The sequence below is a fragment of the Rhyacophila brunnea genome, unplaced genomic scaffold (assembly GCF_057557595.1).
Source record: "Rhyacophila brunnea isolate RB1 unplaced genomic scaffold, BYU_Rbru_1.0 scaffold_4, whole genome shotgun sequence".
Taxonomy (NCBI): domain Eukaryota; kingdom Metazoa; phylum Arthropoda; class Insecta; order Trichoptera; family Rhyacophilidae; genus Rhyacophila; species Rhyacophila brunnea.
This window is the reverse complement of record NW_028233068.1, coordinates 13,260,927-13,280,867: the sequence shown is the minus strand read 5'-3', so window position 1 is coordinate 13,280,867 and position 19,941 is coordinate 13,260,927. Positions and strand designations below refer to the sequence as shown.

Sequence of the window (19,941 nt, the reverse complement as noted above, 5' to 3'; positions counted from 1 at the left end):
ATATATACGTGCGTTACTATGGAAATCAATATGAAATGTCAAAATGACATTTCAGTATTTTCTATATTATGTATTCAGTATTTCTATCAAGTACAAAAAAAAGTATTTATTAAAACATAGAATTGTCAAGTTTATATAAACTTGACAATTTAAAAACGTGGTATATAAAAAGTTCTTTTTATCTTACCCGTTAGGTATTTCAGCTCCAATTATTTCTGAGTTCCCTGATTTAAGTATTCTAATCTATAAGTATGATACCTAATAAGAGTGCCTATACGGAAATATGTGCACATCAATCCATGCTTAACAATAACTGCGCCTGATAAAAAATTAGTTATGAACCCCTGATCTAGAAATTAAATTACTTACTATTTTGCTTCTTCATTATGGAAAGTTCAGTAATAAATTATACGAATTTTTGTACTTATTTTGTTATTGCTTATTATTGAAATACAGAATAGTATATTATATTATAATAACATTTGACCTCTTTTATCAGCTAGATATAATTCAGACGTATAAATAAAAACATAAAATATACATATTATTATAATATTATCGTCGCTGTTCTAAAAGAAAACACTAAACCAAAAACTTTGTTTTGAGTAATTTTACTGATATTATTACATACTATGTATATACTATCGTAATAATAGAACGATGACGCGTGAGATTCAATGTTGAAATTATTGTGATAGATTGAACAAAGCACAGCCGATTTGATTTTGTTTGAAATTGCCACATTTTTATTAAGACGCGCGTTTTGCATTGTGGCGAAATTCTTTGAAATACCTGAAAATGGCAGTTGACCGCCACCCTTGCGAATGCGAACAAACACTCAATCCAAAATTTAAATTTGTTAGGCTTATTTTTTCCGGTGTGAGAGAATGCATTACCTCGAACCCCTTTCAATAAGAAAAAAAAATCATTTTCATAACCGTATATAATACTCGTATATTGTATAATTCTATAAAAATGTGTAGACAATTAATTAATACCGAAATAAATGTGTATGTTTGAAAATAAAGTGCCGGTTGTCAATAATTATCCCTTGATTTGAGATTGTGTCCAGTTTTCTGTCATTCCCCGTATACAAGCACTAGTATCACACTAGGTATATAATATAATTAATATTATACACATATGATGACAGGAATATGACTACTCGGCGTAGGGATAACTGGGGGATGAAATGATAAATCAAGCAGATAAATCACATAAACTCTCACCTTTGTAATCTTGGCATCGGCAGCCACATAGATTCTCATCCTTTCTGGCCTAACACCCGCTTTCGCAATGTTCTCAGCCGCTTGATTTTTAAAGTCCATCCCGAACGAATTTAGGTTTTTTGGGGGCTGACTTAACCTATATTAATATTTTATGCCACCTCAAACTGTGAAAATTTTGCCTTAGTATGTTTTGACGAAAGCATTTTTAACAACAAATTTGATGTATTTGTGGAGATTACAACATACAGCATTCGATGTCAAAATCTCAAACTGAGTTGGTGGTTTCCACCCGAACAAGGAATATTAAATGTATATGCTATAAAATATCGAGACATCATAATATTATCATTTATCAACCAATAGGCCGTATTTGTTTGCATCTTCAGTAATACATTATTATTGTTTGAGTTATATTAATAAGCACACGAAAGGATCTCGATCTGCAACACGGTTTTGAAGAAGTTTTTATAAGGTTTGAGACACAATTAATAAAATTAAAAGTACTTGGTTCGATATCACAAATCAGATTTACTATTTAAATAAAATTATTATTCTTAAAATATATGTAAATTTTTAAGACAATACCCACATTTATAAACTACTTATGTAATTTTATTTCAATTCTATTAAATATAAAACTAACTTATATGCCCAGCATCATTACGGTTTTTCTATGATATTTGTGTATTTATAATGTTCCATGTCGCCTTAGATTATAGAAAAATACATGTCGCAGAATATTATTTTTTTTAAATTATAAATATTTTTTGAAATGTTTATTACTACTTAATGAAAACCAATTAAAACCATATATTGTTTCTTCTCTTACCGACAATTTATTACTCTGTAGTTTGTAGGTTCTGATCATACGTTCACATTTGTTCAATGCTTAATTTTATTATTATTCTCCTCTACCAAGAGGTACTCAGGATTAAGGGTTCACAGCACCAGTGGATCTATTCTATACTTATCGAACACTAAATTGATAAATAGTATCAAACTTAGGGTAGGTTTGTATCAAAATATTAGCACTTATTGTAACAATTACACGAAGCTGGTTTTTATTGTTGCAATAAGTGCGATATTTTAACAGCAGCAAGATAGGTGCTGTTAAAATATAGCACTTATTGCAACAATAAAAACCAACTTCGTGTAATTGTTACAATAAGTGCTAATATTTTGATAGAAACCTACCCTAAGTTTGATAATATTTATCACTTTATCACTTTAGCGGTCGATAAGCATAGAATAGACCCACAGAGCGGCAATACACGGATGTACATCATTATTAATTACAATTATTTTAAAATATTAAATTTTATTTTATAAACGGAATGTTATAAGTATTAAAATGTGTAAATTAAGTAGGTTGCGTACCTACCAGTGGCGAAGGGTGGAGGTAGGCTGCTAAGATAGTACATAAATAGTGCACACTGAACTTTGTCAGTCAAACATATTTATACAATTATTATAGAAGAATATTTTCCGTAGTGTCATAATATTATAGCAAACTCGGTAAGGAGCTGACCGCAATAATAAATTCTGCAAATCCGTTTTTCACTAAGTCAGTCGTCCATTGCCGCAAACTCCAGATAATAGCTGTCTCGATTATTTCAATAAAAAGAACATTATTTTGATTGTATAAATAGCGAATAATAATTCATCGGAAATTTCACTCGAATATACGTGTCCGGTCTGTTACTATCTCAATCTCCGTATCGTCCCGCACAACATCTGATTGTACCGAGATGCGGACCTCGGATCCGTATCATAAGTTTAATATTATAACATAACTACTGTAATAAACTATTGTAGCGACCGTTACGCCTCAAATAAAACTCGATCCTGCATCCACCTTCGACTTCTTCATCAACATCCTCAACAGCATGACTACGACACGTCGACGACTCCCACAGTGGTAACTCAAACCGAACCCCACATTGATGACCCACATCGAACCCCACACAATTACTACTAATAATAATTACTATCTATAAAATATCTAAAATTTTCTATGATTTAATAGCATAGTTTTAGATATTTTATAGATAAACGATTATTTTTTTACTATTATCTACTATGGTCTGGTTTAGGCAGGGTTTAATTGAATATTAAAAACTAACCAGCACAATCTGCAAATTGTATTCTTAATTCATATCACATGATATGGCCTATTTGTGTCATTATTCTTCCGGGGAGTGATATTATGAAATACCCAGTCAGACAACATGACGTATAATATAAACAAAACTTTCTTTCAGAGTTACTTCAGCGGAGGAAATAAAATTATGAATCAAATTATGAACCTGGTGATGATATTGTTCTTGTTTATTACTGATGAGGCCAAAGGAGATGATATCAGTATTTTGGGCAAAAAGTACTGGAGAAGGACAATTTTCCATGAAAGGCATTTGGCTATTCCGGATGGAATAGATTATGAGCCACCACTGACAAAGGTATGCCTTCAGCCCGGTCGCACATTAAAATCGTCTCGACTGGGATATAGTCATAAATCAAAACTGGGCGCAACATTGCAACTTTCTTCCGGGCGCATAGGCGAGGCCATGCCTGGATAGTGACGTCACACAGCCAACCAAAATGAATGATGAAATGCGACATTTTGGGATTATACTTGAGCCGCATGTCGAGTTAAGTTTGTTGCACGCGACCCCAGCTATTTTTTTTCAAACTCCATTCAGTTACCTACATGCATTTTGTCAATATCAACTACATCACGTAGAATGTCGAGACGATTTTAGGTGTGAGGCCCTGTTTACACAACTGTAGTATCAGACACTCTCATAATTTTATTCAGTTGGTTGAGACTTTTATTATCAAAGCATAACTGACCAACCTATTATTTTCTTGTTATTAACGTTTTCAGAATAAAATATTATAAATAATAAAATATTATAGAGGTATGCACTTATAGATCAAGTGAATTTTTGAGAAACAGTTAAACAATATTACCCTTATTCAGTGGCGATTTTCATTGAAGCAGACGACGCAATCTATTCATCAGAAGATTTAAAAGACCTCGAATCAGCTCAAACCAATTGTTAAATTATGCTAGAATCTTAAAAATATGTATAACAAATTCCTGAAACTAACATCAAAGGGGCCCATATCACAACCAACTAATGAAATACGTACCTAAACAGATATCTACATTGATAATATTGTACTAGGGTTGTTTATGGTTTACATTTTTTTTATCATGGAGTACCTCAAAATCGTTCAGTGCATCGAGTCTCAACGTCCCTGAACCCACCACTGACGCCATTGTTACTGAAATATATAATATAATATGTACAATCTACGCATTTGACCTATTTTCCAAACTCTCAATGTAACTCTAGCAAAGAATAATTGTGTCGCTAGATTTCAAAATCAGCCAAGTCTATAATAGATGAATAGGAGAAAAACAGCTTTTTGTTTTCTGTACACAGTCACAAGGGTGAAAGTTTATATTATTTCGAGTACAGAATATTTAAAATTAATAAGTTCCACATTCCAATAATGCAGAAATGTTAGAAAGTAGTAGTTCTTCAGCAATTCACAAAAAAGTCAAAAATACCTAAAGGTGGACTTGGCTGATTTTGAAATCTAGCGACACAATTATTTTCTAATTTAATTTGCACGGTACGGGCATGTATAGTTTTTTTTAATATATTGTACCTATTACTTGAATGCTATTATGTAACATATTGTTTTCAACAGGTATACATCGGTAATGAGACTTTACATTTTACCAAATCTGATTTCACGAAATATAAAATCGTTCCCGGCGGAAAGATAAAGAATGAATCAAAAAAGATGATCGATGACTCTGGAAATGCAATTTTGAATATCGGCGGTCTGTTGATCTTCACTGACAAAATGGTTGAATCGGGGAAAATGGCAAGCTATTTTTGATTTAAAAAAAAAAATATGGATAGGTAGATAGGTACCGGTGATTTTTACTGTCTTATAGGGTAGCTATTGAATCATATGACTGATTAAGATGGCTTCCGTTAAAAGTGGGAAGTGTTTTTCTACTATGAGAGAAAAAATGTTTTAATAGTAATTATTTATAAATGTAAAATATACAGATAATTTCCCAAACGTCAATAAGATAGTTTAAAAAAGTTATAAATAAAGTTTAATCAAATCAAAAACATCACTGAATTGATCTCATCTTTCAATAAGGTAAGTTTGCAGTGCACCGTCAAAAGTGCAATCCAAAAACTCTAAACGCGTCACTGCATGACCCACAAGCGGGTTCCCAGTCCAGGATCTTTGGCAGGCTTCCACATATCGCTAATGTTAAGGGCAGTGTGATACTCTGCAGCAGCGTTTCCCAAATGGTATTCCGCGAAGACACAAGGTTCTACGAAGTAAAATTGAGGGCACTCCGTGTATTTTTACCGAAAGTCAATTTGATCTATAAAAATGTGTTAAATCATCCAATTATAATAATATTTGTGTCGCTACATTTCAAAATCAGCCAAGTCCACCTTTAGGTATTTTTGACTTTTTTGTGAATTGCTGAAGAACTACTGCTTCCTAACATTTCTGCACTATCAAAATGCGGGATTTATTAATTTTAAATATTCTATACTCGAATTAATATAAACTTTCACCCTTGTGACTGTGTATTTGAGAAAACAAAAAGCTGCTTTTCTCTTATTCATCTTTTATGGACTTGGCTGATTTTGAAATCTAGCGACACATTTGTGTATTATCTCATTGCTATTAATTATTCTGTCACAGATAAAATCGAAAGAGGATAACAAATTCCACGAAATCATCATGGATACGAAAAGAAGCCGGGTCTTCATGATCGGTACAGATGACAGCTATGCCACCACGGGAAGGTTGTATGTCTTGAATACTAAACAACCAAATACAACAACTGACACAATAATAGTTACAGAAATTGAAAAAATCGGCTCTTATATTAGAACGCTATCCGTTGATAACATTAGTGGAGATGTAATGCTTATTGAAAAAGACGAGCACGAAGGTTGGAGATTGGTCTTATTGGAAGTCAACGATTTCAAATTGTTAGCAAACTTACCGGTAAACTTTGAACAATTTAATCAAACGAAGAATTTTCTTACAAAGAAAATCTATAACGATAAAATAATATCAAAGCTCCATAGAAAAATTATTTTTTCCGTGAATAAAATGACAGATAAGATTATTAAATCTTGCATTGACAATTGCGACCAGCGTATGAAGAGTTTGATTATGGAAAATCTTCGGTTACGGCACCAACTTAGCGAAATCAACCGTGCCAAACGACACATTCTGAAGAGTGCAGGTATTTATTTTCGTTTTCCGGAAAAGCCAATAGAGGCGACGCAAGGATCGGATGACGAAATGAAGGCCAGCTTTGCAGTAATGGTCAAAAACACAGGAATCAATATAACTAAGATGCTAAATGATAAAACTGTCAAGTGGTAAGTTAGCTCGTCATTTTAGTAATTTGTCCGATATGAATGAATTTCTCAAATAAAAAACGGTGTGTGTACTTTAAGAGTAGCTTAGTATCAAAGTGGGACATAAGCCATTTACAAAATTTTACAGGAGACTCACAAACATGTATGAAAAGTGTCCGTTTTTCATATAACATACCAACTTTAAACTCAAAAAATACCGTTTTTACTTTTGGCAGATTTTTTGAAAAGAGCATCACTTGCACTACCATAATCAATTAAAACATGAATTTAGTGGGAGGTGGCGTTTGTCCCACTTTGATACCAAGGTACTCTTATGTACGCGCGTTAGAAGTTATACTCCTTTGGAATAACAAAACAAAAATAAAACTTGTGATAACCTAGATTCTTCGACTAGCTCTTAATTATCTTGTTAAATTACACAATCAAGAAAAACAGCCACTTATTGGAGCGCCTTTGGTTTATTTCTATACACTTTAACGTCTTATATTACTAAATTATATTTATTATTTCTCGTTGTTTTTATTCTTAAAGTAACAACTGTCACTCTGACGTTTAATCGTTTGTTTACGTAAGGAATTAAAAATGGCCGACAATAATAAATTCGTTGCCTAGGCAATGGAACAATTCTACTATCAATCTTACGGTTTGTATACAGCTGACTGATTCGCAGCTAACTTCATACTGTCGCGCACTTTCGTAACGGTGTGCGCGCGCAGCTCTAAATTACACTCTCTACCAAACGCCCCAAAAAAAGTACCTATAACTTCAATAAATTTAGCTTTATTATATTTTAAGGTTGGATGAAGGAGAATGTCCAGCTACTGGTAACAATAAAACTGCGAGACATTGTGGCGTGATGACCTATTATCCAATTGAGTCATTATTCCCGTGGACTGTCGCACTATTAGGGTAAAATATATTGTAATAATAAACTATCATTAATTTACAATACATATTCTTAAATAGAATCAGACTACTCATACCTAAACACCAGCACTCGAAATGGAAACTTTTACGAACCGGAGCGCTGGATAATTTAACGAAAATATTTACATAAATAAAATATATAAATACGTCATCGTTTTCTAATTTTATTTGTATTTTATAAAAATAATTACAAGATAAAAATAACTTTTTATATTCCACGTTTTTAATTTTTCTGTTGAATCATATAAACTTGACAATTCTATGTATTAATAAATACGTTTTTTTTACTTGATAGAAATACTGAATAAATATAGAATACTGAAATATCATTTTGACATTTCATATTGATTTCCATAGTAACGCACGTATATATTAATAATTTTAGCTAGGACCCCCTTAGCAACCAATAATAGTGTTGTATTTTTTACGATTTTTTTCCGAAATAACTTTCCATACAAAACAGAATTAACTGAAAATGAATTCAATTCTGCTTAAAGATGGCTAAAAGTATTAAAAGAATGCATTGTAATCGTGTTCTGATATATTCTAAAATTTTCAAATGTCTAGCTAGTCGGGAAGTTAGTTAAAAATCTTCAATCGTCCAATACAAATCTTGGACAAACAAGAAAAATTTTGTACTGGACAAACAAGACTACGAGCTAATAAAAACGTGGTAATAAGTGTGTTGGACCTTAGACGGTCAAATTAATTTTGGGAATTTTATGAACCGGAACTTACAGCGCTCCGGTGCACTCCGGTCCATTTCGAACCCTGCTTATCACCTAAAAGAACACTTAAGAACACACGAGAAAATGCGGCTTAAGATTTAATGTAGGTAGTCATGGGTATATTATTTTAAGAATTCCGGGTTTCTATTATAGACTCAACGTGTGAATTAGTACATATAATAATATGATAATTTTTGTACAAAATATGTACTCGGGAAACTAATTTTTATTATTCATTAACCGGCTTATAATGAGAATCGTTTTCAAATTAACCATGAAGGACCCCATGTGAGATCGTATCATTTGATTCATATGTGCATTCACGGTCTGCAACAAGAGTGAGAGAAAAACAAGATGCGAATACGCGCGCTTTAAACTAAAGCATATTTTTCTCTTACAATCGCGCAGTATGCTCTTTGCATAGTTTGATAATAGTTTGACAATAGGTGCTCAAAAGAAGAGTAAAACTTATTTTTTTTTGCAAGTGAAAGTCATGTGCCGTAAAATTTGTGTCCTCAACCAAAATACGTGGGGTTTAAGTTAAAGCGTGACCAGGGCTCGAAATGGACCGGAGCGCCGTTCCGGTTCGTGAAATCTGTAAAGTTATCGCTCCGTCTCGTTGACAAAATAATTTGACCGTCTGAGCTAGATGTGACATATAACAAAAAATCTACCACACTTATGTTAATATCCTCAGAAAATTTTCAAGCGCTCCGGTTCGTAAACTTTTCTATTTCGAGCGCTGAGAGTGACAATGAGATAGTATTGTAGATTACTGCTAGTTTTGGTACTGGGTAGTATATCACAGTCTACGCATTTATTCTATACACAAGACTGCTATATAGGCCGCTATTGGCAGCTATCAAGGGTAGTTTTAATTTTTTGTCTCAAAGTAGGTATTAGCACTTATTGTAACAATTAGGTACAATAAGTTAGCCGTCTAAACAGTCAAAGCTGTACATATCTCGCTCTAAAATGTATTACATCCCAGAGAGGTGCTGTTAAAACATAGCACTTATTGTACTAACTTATTGTAATTGTTACAATAAGTGCTAATAATTAGATACAAAAATGAAAAACTACCCTCGATAGCTGCTGATAGCGGACTATAGCAATCTTGTGTATAGAATAGATGCGCAGAGGCACCTACGGGAAAATACGAAGCTTGCAAAATATGAGACATTTTTTTTGATAATTTACAAAAATATTTTTCTTTTTAATGTTTTCAGATACATACATTTATTAATTAATACAGTTCGAATTGTAAATTATCAAAAAAATGTCTCAAATTGCAAGCTTCGTATTCAGTGACGTCCCTAGACAAAATACCGCCCCTAGGCAGTGCCAAAATGCCGCCACATTTTTTTTATACAGCACTTTGTATCATTCTTTCATGACTCCAATATCTAAAAATGGTGTTGTATGGATACATTACTAATAAGATATAGGCACCTATACTACTAAATCTAACTGAAATGCCATCTCTGCTTCAATAAACAATATTGTGAGTCTATGGTTTCAGATAGGTACATTTAAAAATACACCTGACAACTTCCATAACTCGCGAGTGACTGTGAAGAACGTGACGTCCAAGGACAACGGAAGTAAACTAGACATCGCGAACCCAACGAAAAAATAACGTCCCGTTGAAAATTGTATAGTACTTATCTAATTAATAATAATAAAGATATATTTTGTTTCCTACCAGTGAGCTGATTTTTTTAATGTAAAGATATTTCCGTTATAACTAAGTTTAGGTAGCTTTCTATTTATACCTAAAAATTCTCCTCGATATGCCGCCCTTTGAGTAACTGCCGCCCGAAAGCGACGCTCAATCTGCCTATCCCCACGGGACGTCACTGTTCGTAATTTTCCGCTAGGTACTTCTGGTAGTTAAAGACATCGCCTTAAGTTGAACTTGATCCTGCTGTACCCAATCTGAAACAAATGATTTAACAATAATTTATTGTCTGTTTTAGGTCAAAATGCCCTTACATATTTATGTGCTACGGGACCCTAATTCATCCAAAACTGGTGGTTCTATCAGAGAATTGTGCTAAAATGAATGATACAATGCAATTCTCTATAGTGCGACATGGAAAGGTTGACCCTTCATTGCTGTATCATGATATTCACTATTTGGATAGATACATTGTGCACAGTGACAAATTAAATTTTGGTAAGTCTGACGTGAGGCAAGTGGAAAATCAAGTTATTTTATATTGTCATCTATTGCTCTATATTGCAAGTTAGTACATAGGCACTGTCGATAATTATTTAATAACTTACTAACCATTTAAAAGAACATATTTTTAACCTTTAGAAAATATGTATTTCATCATCATCATCATCATCATTATTTTTATCATCATCAGCATGAATCTATCCACTGCAAGATGAAAGCCTCTTCGTGCTGCTTCCACCTCTCTCAGTCCTATGCATTGCGTTGCCACGTACTTCAGCAGAACTTTATAATTTCATCGATCCAGTGGCCTCTAGGTCTACCTTGCGGACGTTTTGTACCTCTTGGATACCACTGGATGACTAAATTTGTGCAACGATTGTCTCTTTTTCGAGCTATGTGTCCAGCCCATCTCCATTTGAGGCTTTTAATGAACTTTATCACATCGGAAACCCTTATCTGCTTCCTTATTTATCGACTAATAAACTTTTCAATAACGATTCAGCAACATTTTTCAGTAATCCGTTCCATTAAATTGTCCGACAAAATGTCACCTCTCTACAAAATCATGGGTTCAAATTTTTATAATGAAAATTCATTTAACTACATAATATTTTATAATTTATTGAACATACATAATTTGAAAACACTTCTGAGAAATATAATATAACCAATGGATTGTTGTTTTTATGAAATAAAACGCAATTTTTTTGTAGTACTTATTCCACTTTTAATCAATATATTAGGACCGGTTTCGTCCGCCTCAGTGGGACATTTTCAACTGAATATATTTTTTAAAACAATATTTATCAAACAAAATCCAAAGCGATAGAAATAATATAGCAATAGGTACATAAACAATTATCCGTCTAATAATACCTTCCCAATAACAGATTAATTTAAAACTAATAACCATAATTATTACCTATTACAACATTTTTTTTACGTGAAGTGAATACAATATAAATACTTACAGGAATACGAAACATAACGGGAGGAATGTGGCTGGTTTTACACCGTGAATATGAAGAGAGCAGTACAATGTCTCCAGTTTGCTTACCACAATTTACTATTAACCCAACAGAAATAAAAACCTGCTACTCTTTGCTATCAAATCTTTCCTCAACTTTAAAGCCGGTGAGAGTCCATTTTGTTCTTCCAAAATAAATCTAAACATTTGCCTGCCTATCCTTTGTTTTCGATTTAAAACATAAAACTATACTAAAATTTGCAACTTGTTATTCATTCATCCATCTTCTTCTTTTTTGAACAGGACGTAGTTCCATTTTATGAACCGGAAGTTTGCAATGTATTGGGTGGAACATTTTATTGCAAACGGAAAGTCAAGGGGTTCGATGATTTCGTTGCGCCAAAGCGGGAAGCTGATCATGATATTCTTTACTGTCCATATCCCGTAAGTACCTATGCTACGAAAAATCCACGCATTTAACTCAATGATACAATCAGCGCTCGAAATGGACCGGAGCACACCGAAGTGCTGCTCCAGTTCGAGAAATTCTCGAGACAACCGCTCCGCTCCGTCTCGTGGAAAAATAACACTCCGGATCGGGAATTATTATGATAATCATTACGTAAATTTACAGTCTTTAATAATCTATAACAGGAATTGTCATATTGTCGTACACACCTATTTCTACAAACAGTCGAAAGATTTTATGCTGTTCTTATTGTTTCAAAGAATAAATTTGTAAGTAATCTTAATTTATTTAATTTCAGCCTTCAGCGAACAGACTCTGTTTTTTATTAGGTGTCGATCATAAAAACAATGTGTTTTATGTCAACACGTGCTAACCAAAGTTTTAACTACACTAGTAACCGGTGGACAATAATGTCGCAGTGGGAGACGTCACTTTTACCGACAGAATAAAACTTACATATTTTTGATCACGGTTCTCTTGGTGAGGCAGTGGTATTTTATAATATTACAAAATATGCTATTCTTTTGACTGATTTCAGAAAACCCACGCTAAATATATGATATACGGAATATCCATAGGATATGTGATTCCACTTCAACGAATGGATATATTCATTAAGAATTTACCTGATCTTAACAAATATAATATAAACATAATGGCTTACCTATTAGATCAAAAATCAGTTTGACTAACAACTGTAAAAATAATGGACATTTTTGTGGAACAAAGAATGTTGGAAACCATCAGCCGCTACTGCTAAACAATCAGCGCTCGGAATGGAACAGAACGCACCGGAGCGCCGCTGCGGTTCGTGAAATTCTAAAAAATACCGTTCCGGCTCGTAGATTTATTTAAAATTGCGTTCCGTTTCGTTACATTGACATATTTATGCATGAATGTTTCTTCAAAAGTTTTTGTCAAAATTAAATATTAACGAAGTTACGTTGTGCCGGGAGCACAAGGGTTAAAAATAAAATTTATGACATCCCTAAATTTCTTTCAATCTTCTTATTTTGTGTCGATATGTCCATGCCTAAATGCATTGTCTAATTAATAAGAAACAACCAGCTGCAAGCGTAAATTACTTTCTCACCCAAAAAAATGTGCCTTGCTGACATTATTTGAAAACTCTTATAAAATAAAGTATATTTTGTTTAATAATTTCTAAAAGATGAAACATTTCAAATCTCAATACAGTCTTGCCTTTGACAAATACGCATTATTAATTTACTTACCTACTAATTAATTATAATATTTTATTCGGAGTGACAAAAATTATGACCTCGCCATTTATTTTCGGGTGAATGAATAATTGTGTTTTCGGTGGTTAAAGTAACACAAAAAAGTTTGATAATTTGAATCGTGCAATTCCGCTATAATATTCCTATTAGTTGCCTTTTAAAACATTTTGTATTACGAGGGTGGGTCAATAATTCCTTAGAAAAAAGCATTAAAACAGTTTTTATTTTTGTATTTTTTTTTTTATTTCTCAACATAATCTCCTTGGAGCTCAATACACTTGGTTAAACGTTTCTCAATTTTTTTTAAACCGTCAGAAAAATAAGTTTTCGGAAGGTCCTCAAAATAAGCATTTGTCCGATCGATGACTTCTTCATTTGAAAAAAAACGTTGTCCACTTAGCCATTTTTTTAAGTTTGGGAAAAGGAAAAAGTCACTGGGGGCTAAATCTGGCGAATACGGTGGGTGGTCGACCAATTCGAACTTCAATTCTTCAATTTTAGCCATTGATCGTAAGCATGTGTGAACACGGGCATTGTCCTGATGAAAGAGGATTTTTTTCCTGTTTAAATGAGGCCGTTTTTCTTCAATTTTGTTTTTTAGCTGGTCCAATAAAGATGCATAATAATCCCCTGTTATTGTTTTTCCTTTTTCCAAATAGTCAACAAAAATAATTTCACGTGCATCCCAAAATACAGTAGCCATAACCTTACCAGCTGATTTTACGGTTTTCGCCTTCTTTGGACATGGTTTGCCTTCGCAATCCACTGCTTTGACTGTTCTTTCGTCTCGGGAGTATAGTGGTGTATCCATGTTTCATCTACAGTCACAAAGCGACGAAAAAATTCATCCGGATTGCGTTGCATGAGCGACAACAGGGCTTTAGAGGCCACCACCCTATTGCGTTTATTGTCGACTGTGAGCAAACGCGGCACCCATCTTGCAGAAATATTTTTCATGCCCAATTTGTCATGTAAAATAGAAATGACGCTACCTTTTGAGATCCCTGTAACCTCAATTATCTCACTCAACTTTAATCTTCGGTCACTTAACACCATATCGTGGATTTTATTGATCATTTCTGGTGTAGTCACCTCTACAGGACGTCCTGAGCGTGGTTCATCCTTTGTTGATGTACGACCACGTTTAAATTCATTTAACCAGTTATAAATAGTTGCAAGTGAAGGAGCAGATATGCCGTGAACTAAATCCAACTCATTTTTTATTTCGTTTGCTGTTAACCTTTTTATATTAAAATGTTTAATAACAGCTCTAAACTCAATTTTCTCCATTTTCCATTTTTCCATTTTCCACAAGCAAATTTTTTTTTAAATGTACGAGAAACACACAACAACCCGACCAATCTGATTGAAACTTCGCAGCATACTGAATCGGTAGTGCCGCTGCATGAAAACAAACCGCTGACAGTACTAGTCGCGCCACCTGTCGGCTTTTCTAAGGACTTATTGACCCACCCTCGTATTTAAGATATACATACGTTTCTAAGCTGTTATTAGTTTTATGTTTTTTTGCTACATTCTGGTAAGTTTTGTGTTTTAATTTTAACTGTGTGTTTAACTTGATTTTTTAATAAAAAATTGTTCTCCTAAAAGTTGGTTAAAAATCTCATCAGGCGAAACGTGTTAACCGAAACTATTTAATATCAAATTAAATTAAATAAATAATAAAATATTTTGTCGCTGGTAACATAACGCTGGCCACATACCTACACAATTTGATCATTTTAAAAATGATATTGAGTGGTTATTTATAAAAATAATGAAGGTATAATAAAGAAGTAGGTACTTCGTGTAAATCTGCTAAAACACTACATTAGGAATCCACTTCAATAACCATTTAAGTGGCAAGATAATATTCATCTCAACAATTAACTAGTGTTAAAAAAAGTTTATGACGTGTCGTAAACCCCTATTTTTACAATGTTTACATTTATTTTGTAATCTACATTTTGTTGAATTGCGACTATAGTACAATAAATCGTGTGATATATATAATTACTACATTCATTCATTTATTTGCCATATGTCATAATTAGTGTACGTCCTGAGTGGCAGTGTTCGGCGCAGCGTTGAGCGTTTTGCGCAACTCAAACGTATAACCGTGTGTGAAAATGTTCGTAGACAATGTCTTTTTTTGGTTATACATTTATACGGTTATACGTTTGAGTTGCGCATAACGCTCAACGCTGCGCCGAACGCCGGCACTAAGGCCTCACACTTAGTATATTTTTTTGTAAGTGAATTTTGTTGCTTCTGGTAAGTTTTGTGTTTTAATTTTAACTTTGTGTTGAACATATTTTTTTAATAAAAATTCTTTTTCTTAAAAGTTGGTTAAAATTCTCAGCAGGCGATTCGAATACCTTTATATCGTCGGTGTTTTGTTAAAAGGGCAAATTAACCAAAATGCTATTTTACAGGAGGAGGATTTTTAACTTTTGACATTTATTTATTAATTACCTGTGAATGATTATAAAAAATGTCTAACAAGTTTATAATAAAGCTTAGCAAGAATACTGTCGTTATAATAAAAAAATAGGCTTTATAATATTATATTTTAAAAAACCTATTATGTTAAATTCGCTTTTTATTTGTAACACTAAGTGGATATTCACCCTTACAAGTATTATCGTTAATTATCGTCTTAAAATTCGCCGTTTTTACACAATTATATTATTACCTATATATATATATATACTATTGTCGCTGGTATCCAAACTGATTTAAGATAATTCTGGCCACACGCACAATTTGATCATTTTGTGGATATTTATAAAATAATGAAAGCTTAATTACGTAGTAGGTACTTCGTGTAAATCTGCTAAAACATTAGGAATTCTTTCCGGTAGACAATACAGTGGCAACATTTGTTCTGTGATTCAATATTATCATCTCAACAATTGACTCGTGTTAAAAAATATTTATGATAAGTCGCACCCCATTTTTACAATGAATAATGAATGAATTTTTCTACAAAACTGTGTTTGGGCGGAAAATATTGAATAGCCTTCTGCAGAGTTTATTTGGTACTGTTAGGTTAACCTAACCAAACCTAACCCGAACACAACCTAACCTAACCTAAACTAACCCAAACTAACAAATAATCCAGTTTATCGGCTATTTTCAAAATGCGTTTTTCGCTGTATTCCGTGTAACCGAACAGTACCGTTTATTTTTATGGGACGTTCCTATTGTATTACAATTATTATTACATGCGTTGTAGCTTGTGACTTTAAAAATAATAGAAATAATACACACTGTGTAGAGAACTTTTAGTTAATTTTTGTTTGTAAATTTGTTTAAAAAAAAATAGGAATATCCTCCAATAAAATTTTTCGACTATCATATTAATATCTGTATTGTATGTAGGTACCTATTATCATTACCATGTCAATAATAATGAAAGTAGGGAAGGACAAACAACATGAATTGAATCGTTTAGAATAGGTAGGTACTCACAAATTAGGTACCTACGTGTCCAGTGCGGACATCTAATTTTAGGTGGTAGTTAGTCATAGATTATTAAATAAATACGGTGGTAGATGTATATTACAATAATGGTAACCAAAGCATCACCATTGTAACATAATGTAGGTACATGCATACACTACAATATTAGTCCTTATAATATTGAATATAGTAGGTACTGATCAATGACAATTTTATATTATTCTATCAGAGTCGCATTTAGCAACCCGAGTTTCACCTTCCGTCATGTTTTATCTTATCGCACCCGGAAAATAATAGTGTCACAATTCGAAAAACTTGTTTTTGCAGGAGAGCAGTTTGAATATTTTATTTTGGTGTGTTAAATCAGTTTTTTTTTTATTTACTTACTTTATAATAGCGTGAAGTTGGCACACTTGAGTCATCTCATTTTGAATGTTGTCCGCAATAACAATGGCACAATGATCATTGTGCCACTATTTTTGCTTGAATTCAAGTAAACTGTTATAAAATGATAATGACAAAAATGCTTTTAAGGCCACCATTATATTTTTAAGAATTATGCCGCTATTTGTGCGGATAGGAATGATATCTTGGAACATTTCTGCATACTCAACTCAAAAATGACAAATTGGACTTGTGCCACTATTATTCCCCGGGTGCGTTATATAAATGAAAATGACACACCATTGGTAATTACAAATGCTATGTTTACATTGTTTGGTGATGACTGATGACTTAGGGAAGAAGGTTCAAAATAAATCTTTGAGGATCCTTTAAAGCTGTGTGGATAGTGGATACTATCCATGGTTTTATCCAATTGATTTCTCAAGACGTATGCTTACATACTGTAGTCTGAAAGTTAAAATAGAACTAGGTATTTAAGCTACGTACTTTTTCCAACTTTTATGTACGCAGTACAAAATGAGAACTCTGCCATTATTGGTACTTAGTATTGACTTATATTATTCTATAAAAATCGGGAACATATAAGTTGTTTGTTCTGCCAAGATGCAGAGCTAACCTGCAATAATTGCTAATGATAATTGGGCAGGAAATAACTATGTTCAACCAAATCGCTTCGGATAATCGTATATTCCACCTGCGTGAGAACGAGTTTATGTGAACGTTGTTTTATAAATTCTTAGTATAGGTAGGCACTTACTGTTTTTTCTTATACTATTACTTTATTTTTTAAACACTATTTTAATATTATTTCTTTGATGTTTGATATTCTTTGCTCGTATTTAATTTGTAATTTGTAAAGTTAAGTACGTAAATAAATTTTTAATTTGAATCTTTAAGGTATGTGGATATGTTGTTTCTTATGACTAATTAATTACAAACTTAACTATCCCAAATGAGACAGTAATATAAGTTATAATCAGTGACGAGTGGTGGTAGAGGTATCATGCACTGGTTATAGTGGTAGATACAGTAAGAATAAAGAATAATACAATTTTTGACGGTATACTTTGATAAAACTAGATTATTTCGCCTGCGGCGCTGACAATCCTTACCCACCTGCCCAATATACATCCGCGTAAGAAGCTTAAAGTTTATTGTTGCATTTGTACATCAAAAGTACGTACGTATGTAAAGAAAAAATTAGCATACTTAGTTTCGAAAAATTATACAGCGTTCCTGTTCGTGAAATTTTCCATTTCGAGCACTGTAAACAACATAATCATAATATAATATACGCTATACTAAATATACCTAAGTACATACTACATTGAAAGACAACTTCGATATTTCAGGTGAGTAACAAGTCATAGCAGGAGGGGCAAGCGAAACAAGCCGATACGACAGAAGCGATAAATTTACCATAATTATGAATTATTCACAACTCAATAAATTACTACACTACATTTTCTGTTCCCTAGAACACTACCTAAGTATGTACATTAATTTTATAAAAAAATGTGTAAAATCGAAAGACATTGATGCTTTCATATCTGAAGGTGAAACTGAAAGGGGTTACTAAGACTGACGATTAAAAATTACCTGCAAAATGACCAACCTCTTTGTCTGCCAGGTAATTTTGTAGTAGGTACATAATATTATTCATCTATTTATAGTAGATAATATTTACATTTTTGCCGTGAGATCTATATACGGCAAGGTTGGCGAACCTTTACATGTACGCTTGCCAAAATTTCCCAAATAATATTTTTCAACTCTCTGACGTGCCGAGCAGTTTTTCACGAGGAAAAATAGTTTTTTAAAAATCTATTAAAAAATTGATGTTCTATATAATTACCACTCGCAGAACATAAAACACGTATAAATAGTCTTGTCACTTTTTTCAATTACGCCATAGGTACATTTCGGTCCACCAATTTTAAAACTGTCTGCCAGAATTATTACTACTACTAGTTTCACCAAATTTTTTATTTCTTATTTAGTGCAGTCATTTTTTGTGGGTAGAAATGAAATTGTTTGTTAATATATTAATTAGTTTGGTTCTTATCGCACAAACTGACACGAGAATTGCTCCTATCAGAAGAGGCATTCTCTCGCTACAGTGGTTCCAAGCATCGGAAATCGATCAAAATTAGAGGTTCGCGGCGCGGCATCCTCCGCCGCCTTATGAGGTTAGTGTGATAAATATATGTGACGCATGAAGTCTAAGGACTGGCCTATGCAATTATATATTTACATTAAACGTAACGCCTATTCTTGAAGAGTATTTTCCTGCTATTTTTTATGCAATCCGATCTGTCATTTATTATTAGTACTTATAGGTATTTTTTTCTCTTCAAACGCGTGCCACGTAAAATCATTTTGTGGCTGTTAACAGTGTAAACATTATTAGTTCTGACAAATCCGCATAAATGAAAATACAACTAGGCGGCATTCAAACCGATCAAATATAGTTGAAGATATATATCCAAATTGATAACCCTCATGTTGAAGATATTATTTTTTTTACTAACAAAGCAGAAATAGGAAAAAGAAGAATGTTTAAGAATTCAGTAAATGAAAGGGAACACAAAAAATAAAATGTTATGCAGTCCCGCCCCGTAATAATAGAAAGTTGTGGAATAATAATTGCAAAAAAGTGACATATCCATATAAATATCAACCAGAGAAATAATATGCATGTACAATTACTTATTTTAGATTTCGAATAATTTTAATACTTTTCTTTTTAACTAATATAACTGCTATTCTGTTCTTTGGTATATTTTATAATAATTTCAATAGATTTTCATACTATATGATATTAAAGATCATACATAAACCGTTATATTTTATTATCCTAAACAAATTCTAAATATCATTC

The 19,941-nt window shown here is 32.8% G+C and overlaps 1 protein-coding gene across 2 annotated transcripts; it reads left to right on the top strand.

Annotated features, from left to right (window-relative positions):
* The first annotated feature begins 1,565 nt into the window (after positions 1–1,565).
* LOC147066916 (uncharacterized) lies at positions 1,566–12,939 on the top strand. 2 transcript variants are annotated; one of them, XM_085954698.1, is made up of 9 exons: positions 1,566–1,701; positions 3,491–3,685; positions 4,950–5,129; positions 5,982–6,673; positions 7,469–7,582; positions 10,308–10,507; positions 11,487–11,647; positions 11,784–11,924; positions 12,488–12,939. In XM_085954698.1, exons 2-9 carry the CDS (start codon positions 3,518–3,520, stop codon positions 12,635–12,637), a joined length of 1,806 nt encoding a protein of 601 aa, XP_085810824.1. In that variant the 5' UTR covers positions 1,566–1,701; positions 3,491–3,517; the 3' UTR covers positions 12,638–12,939. The 2 variants fall into 2 exon arrangements, with proteins under 2 accessions (XP_085810824.1, XP_085810825.1); XM_085954699.1 differs by having other exon boundaries at positions 1,592–1,701; positions 5,982–6,085.
* The last annotated feature ends 7,002 nt before the right edge of the window (positions 12,940–19,941 follow it).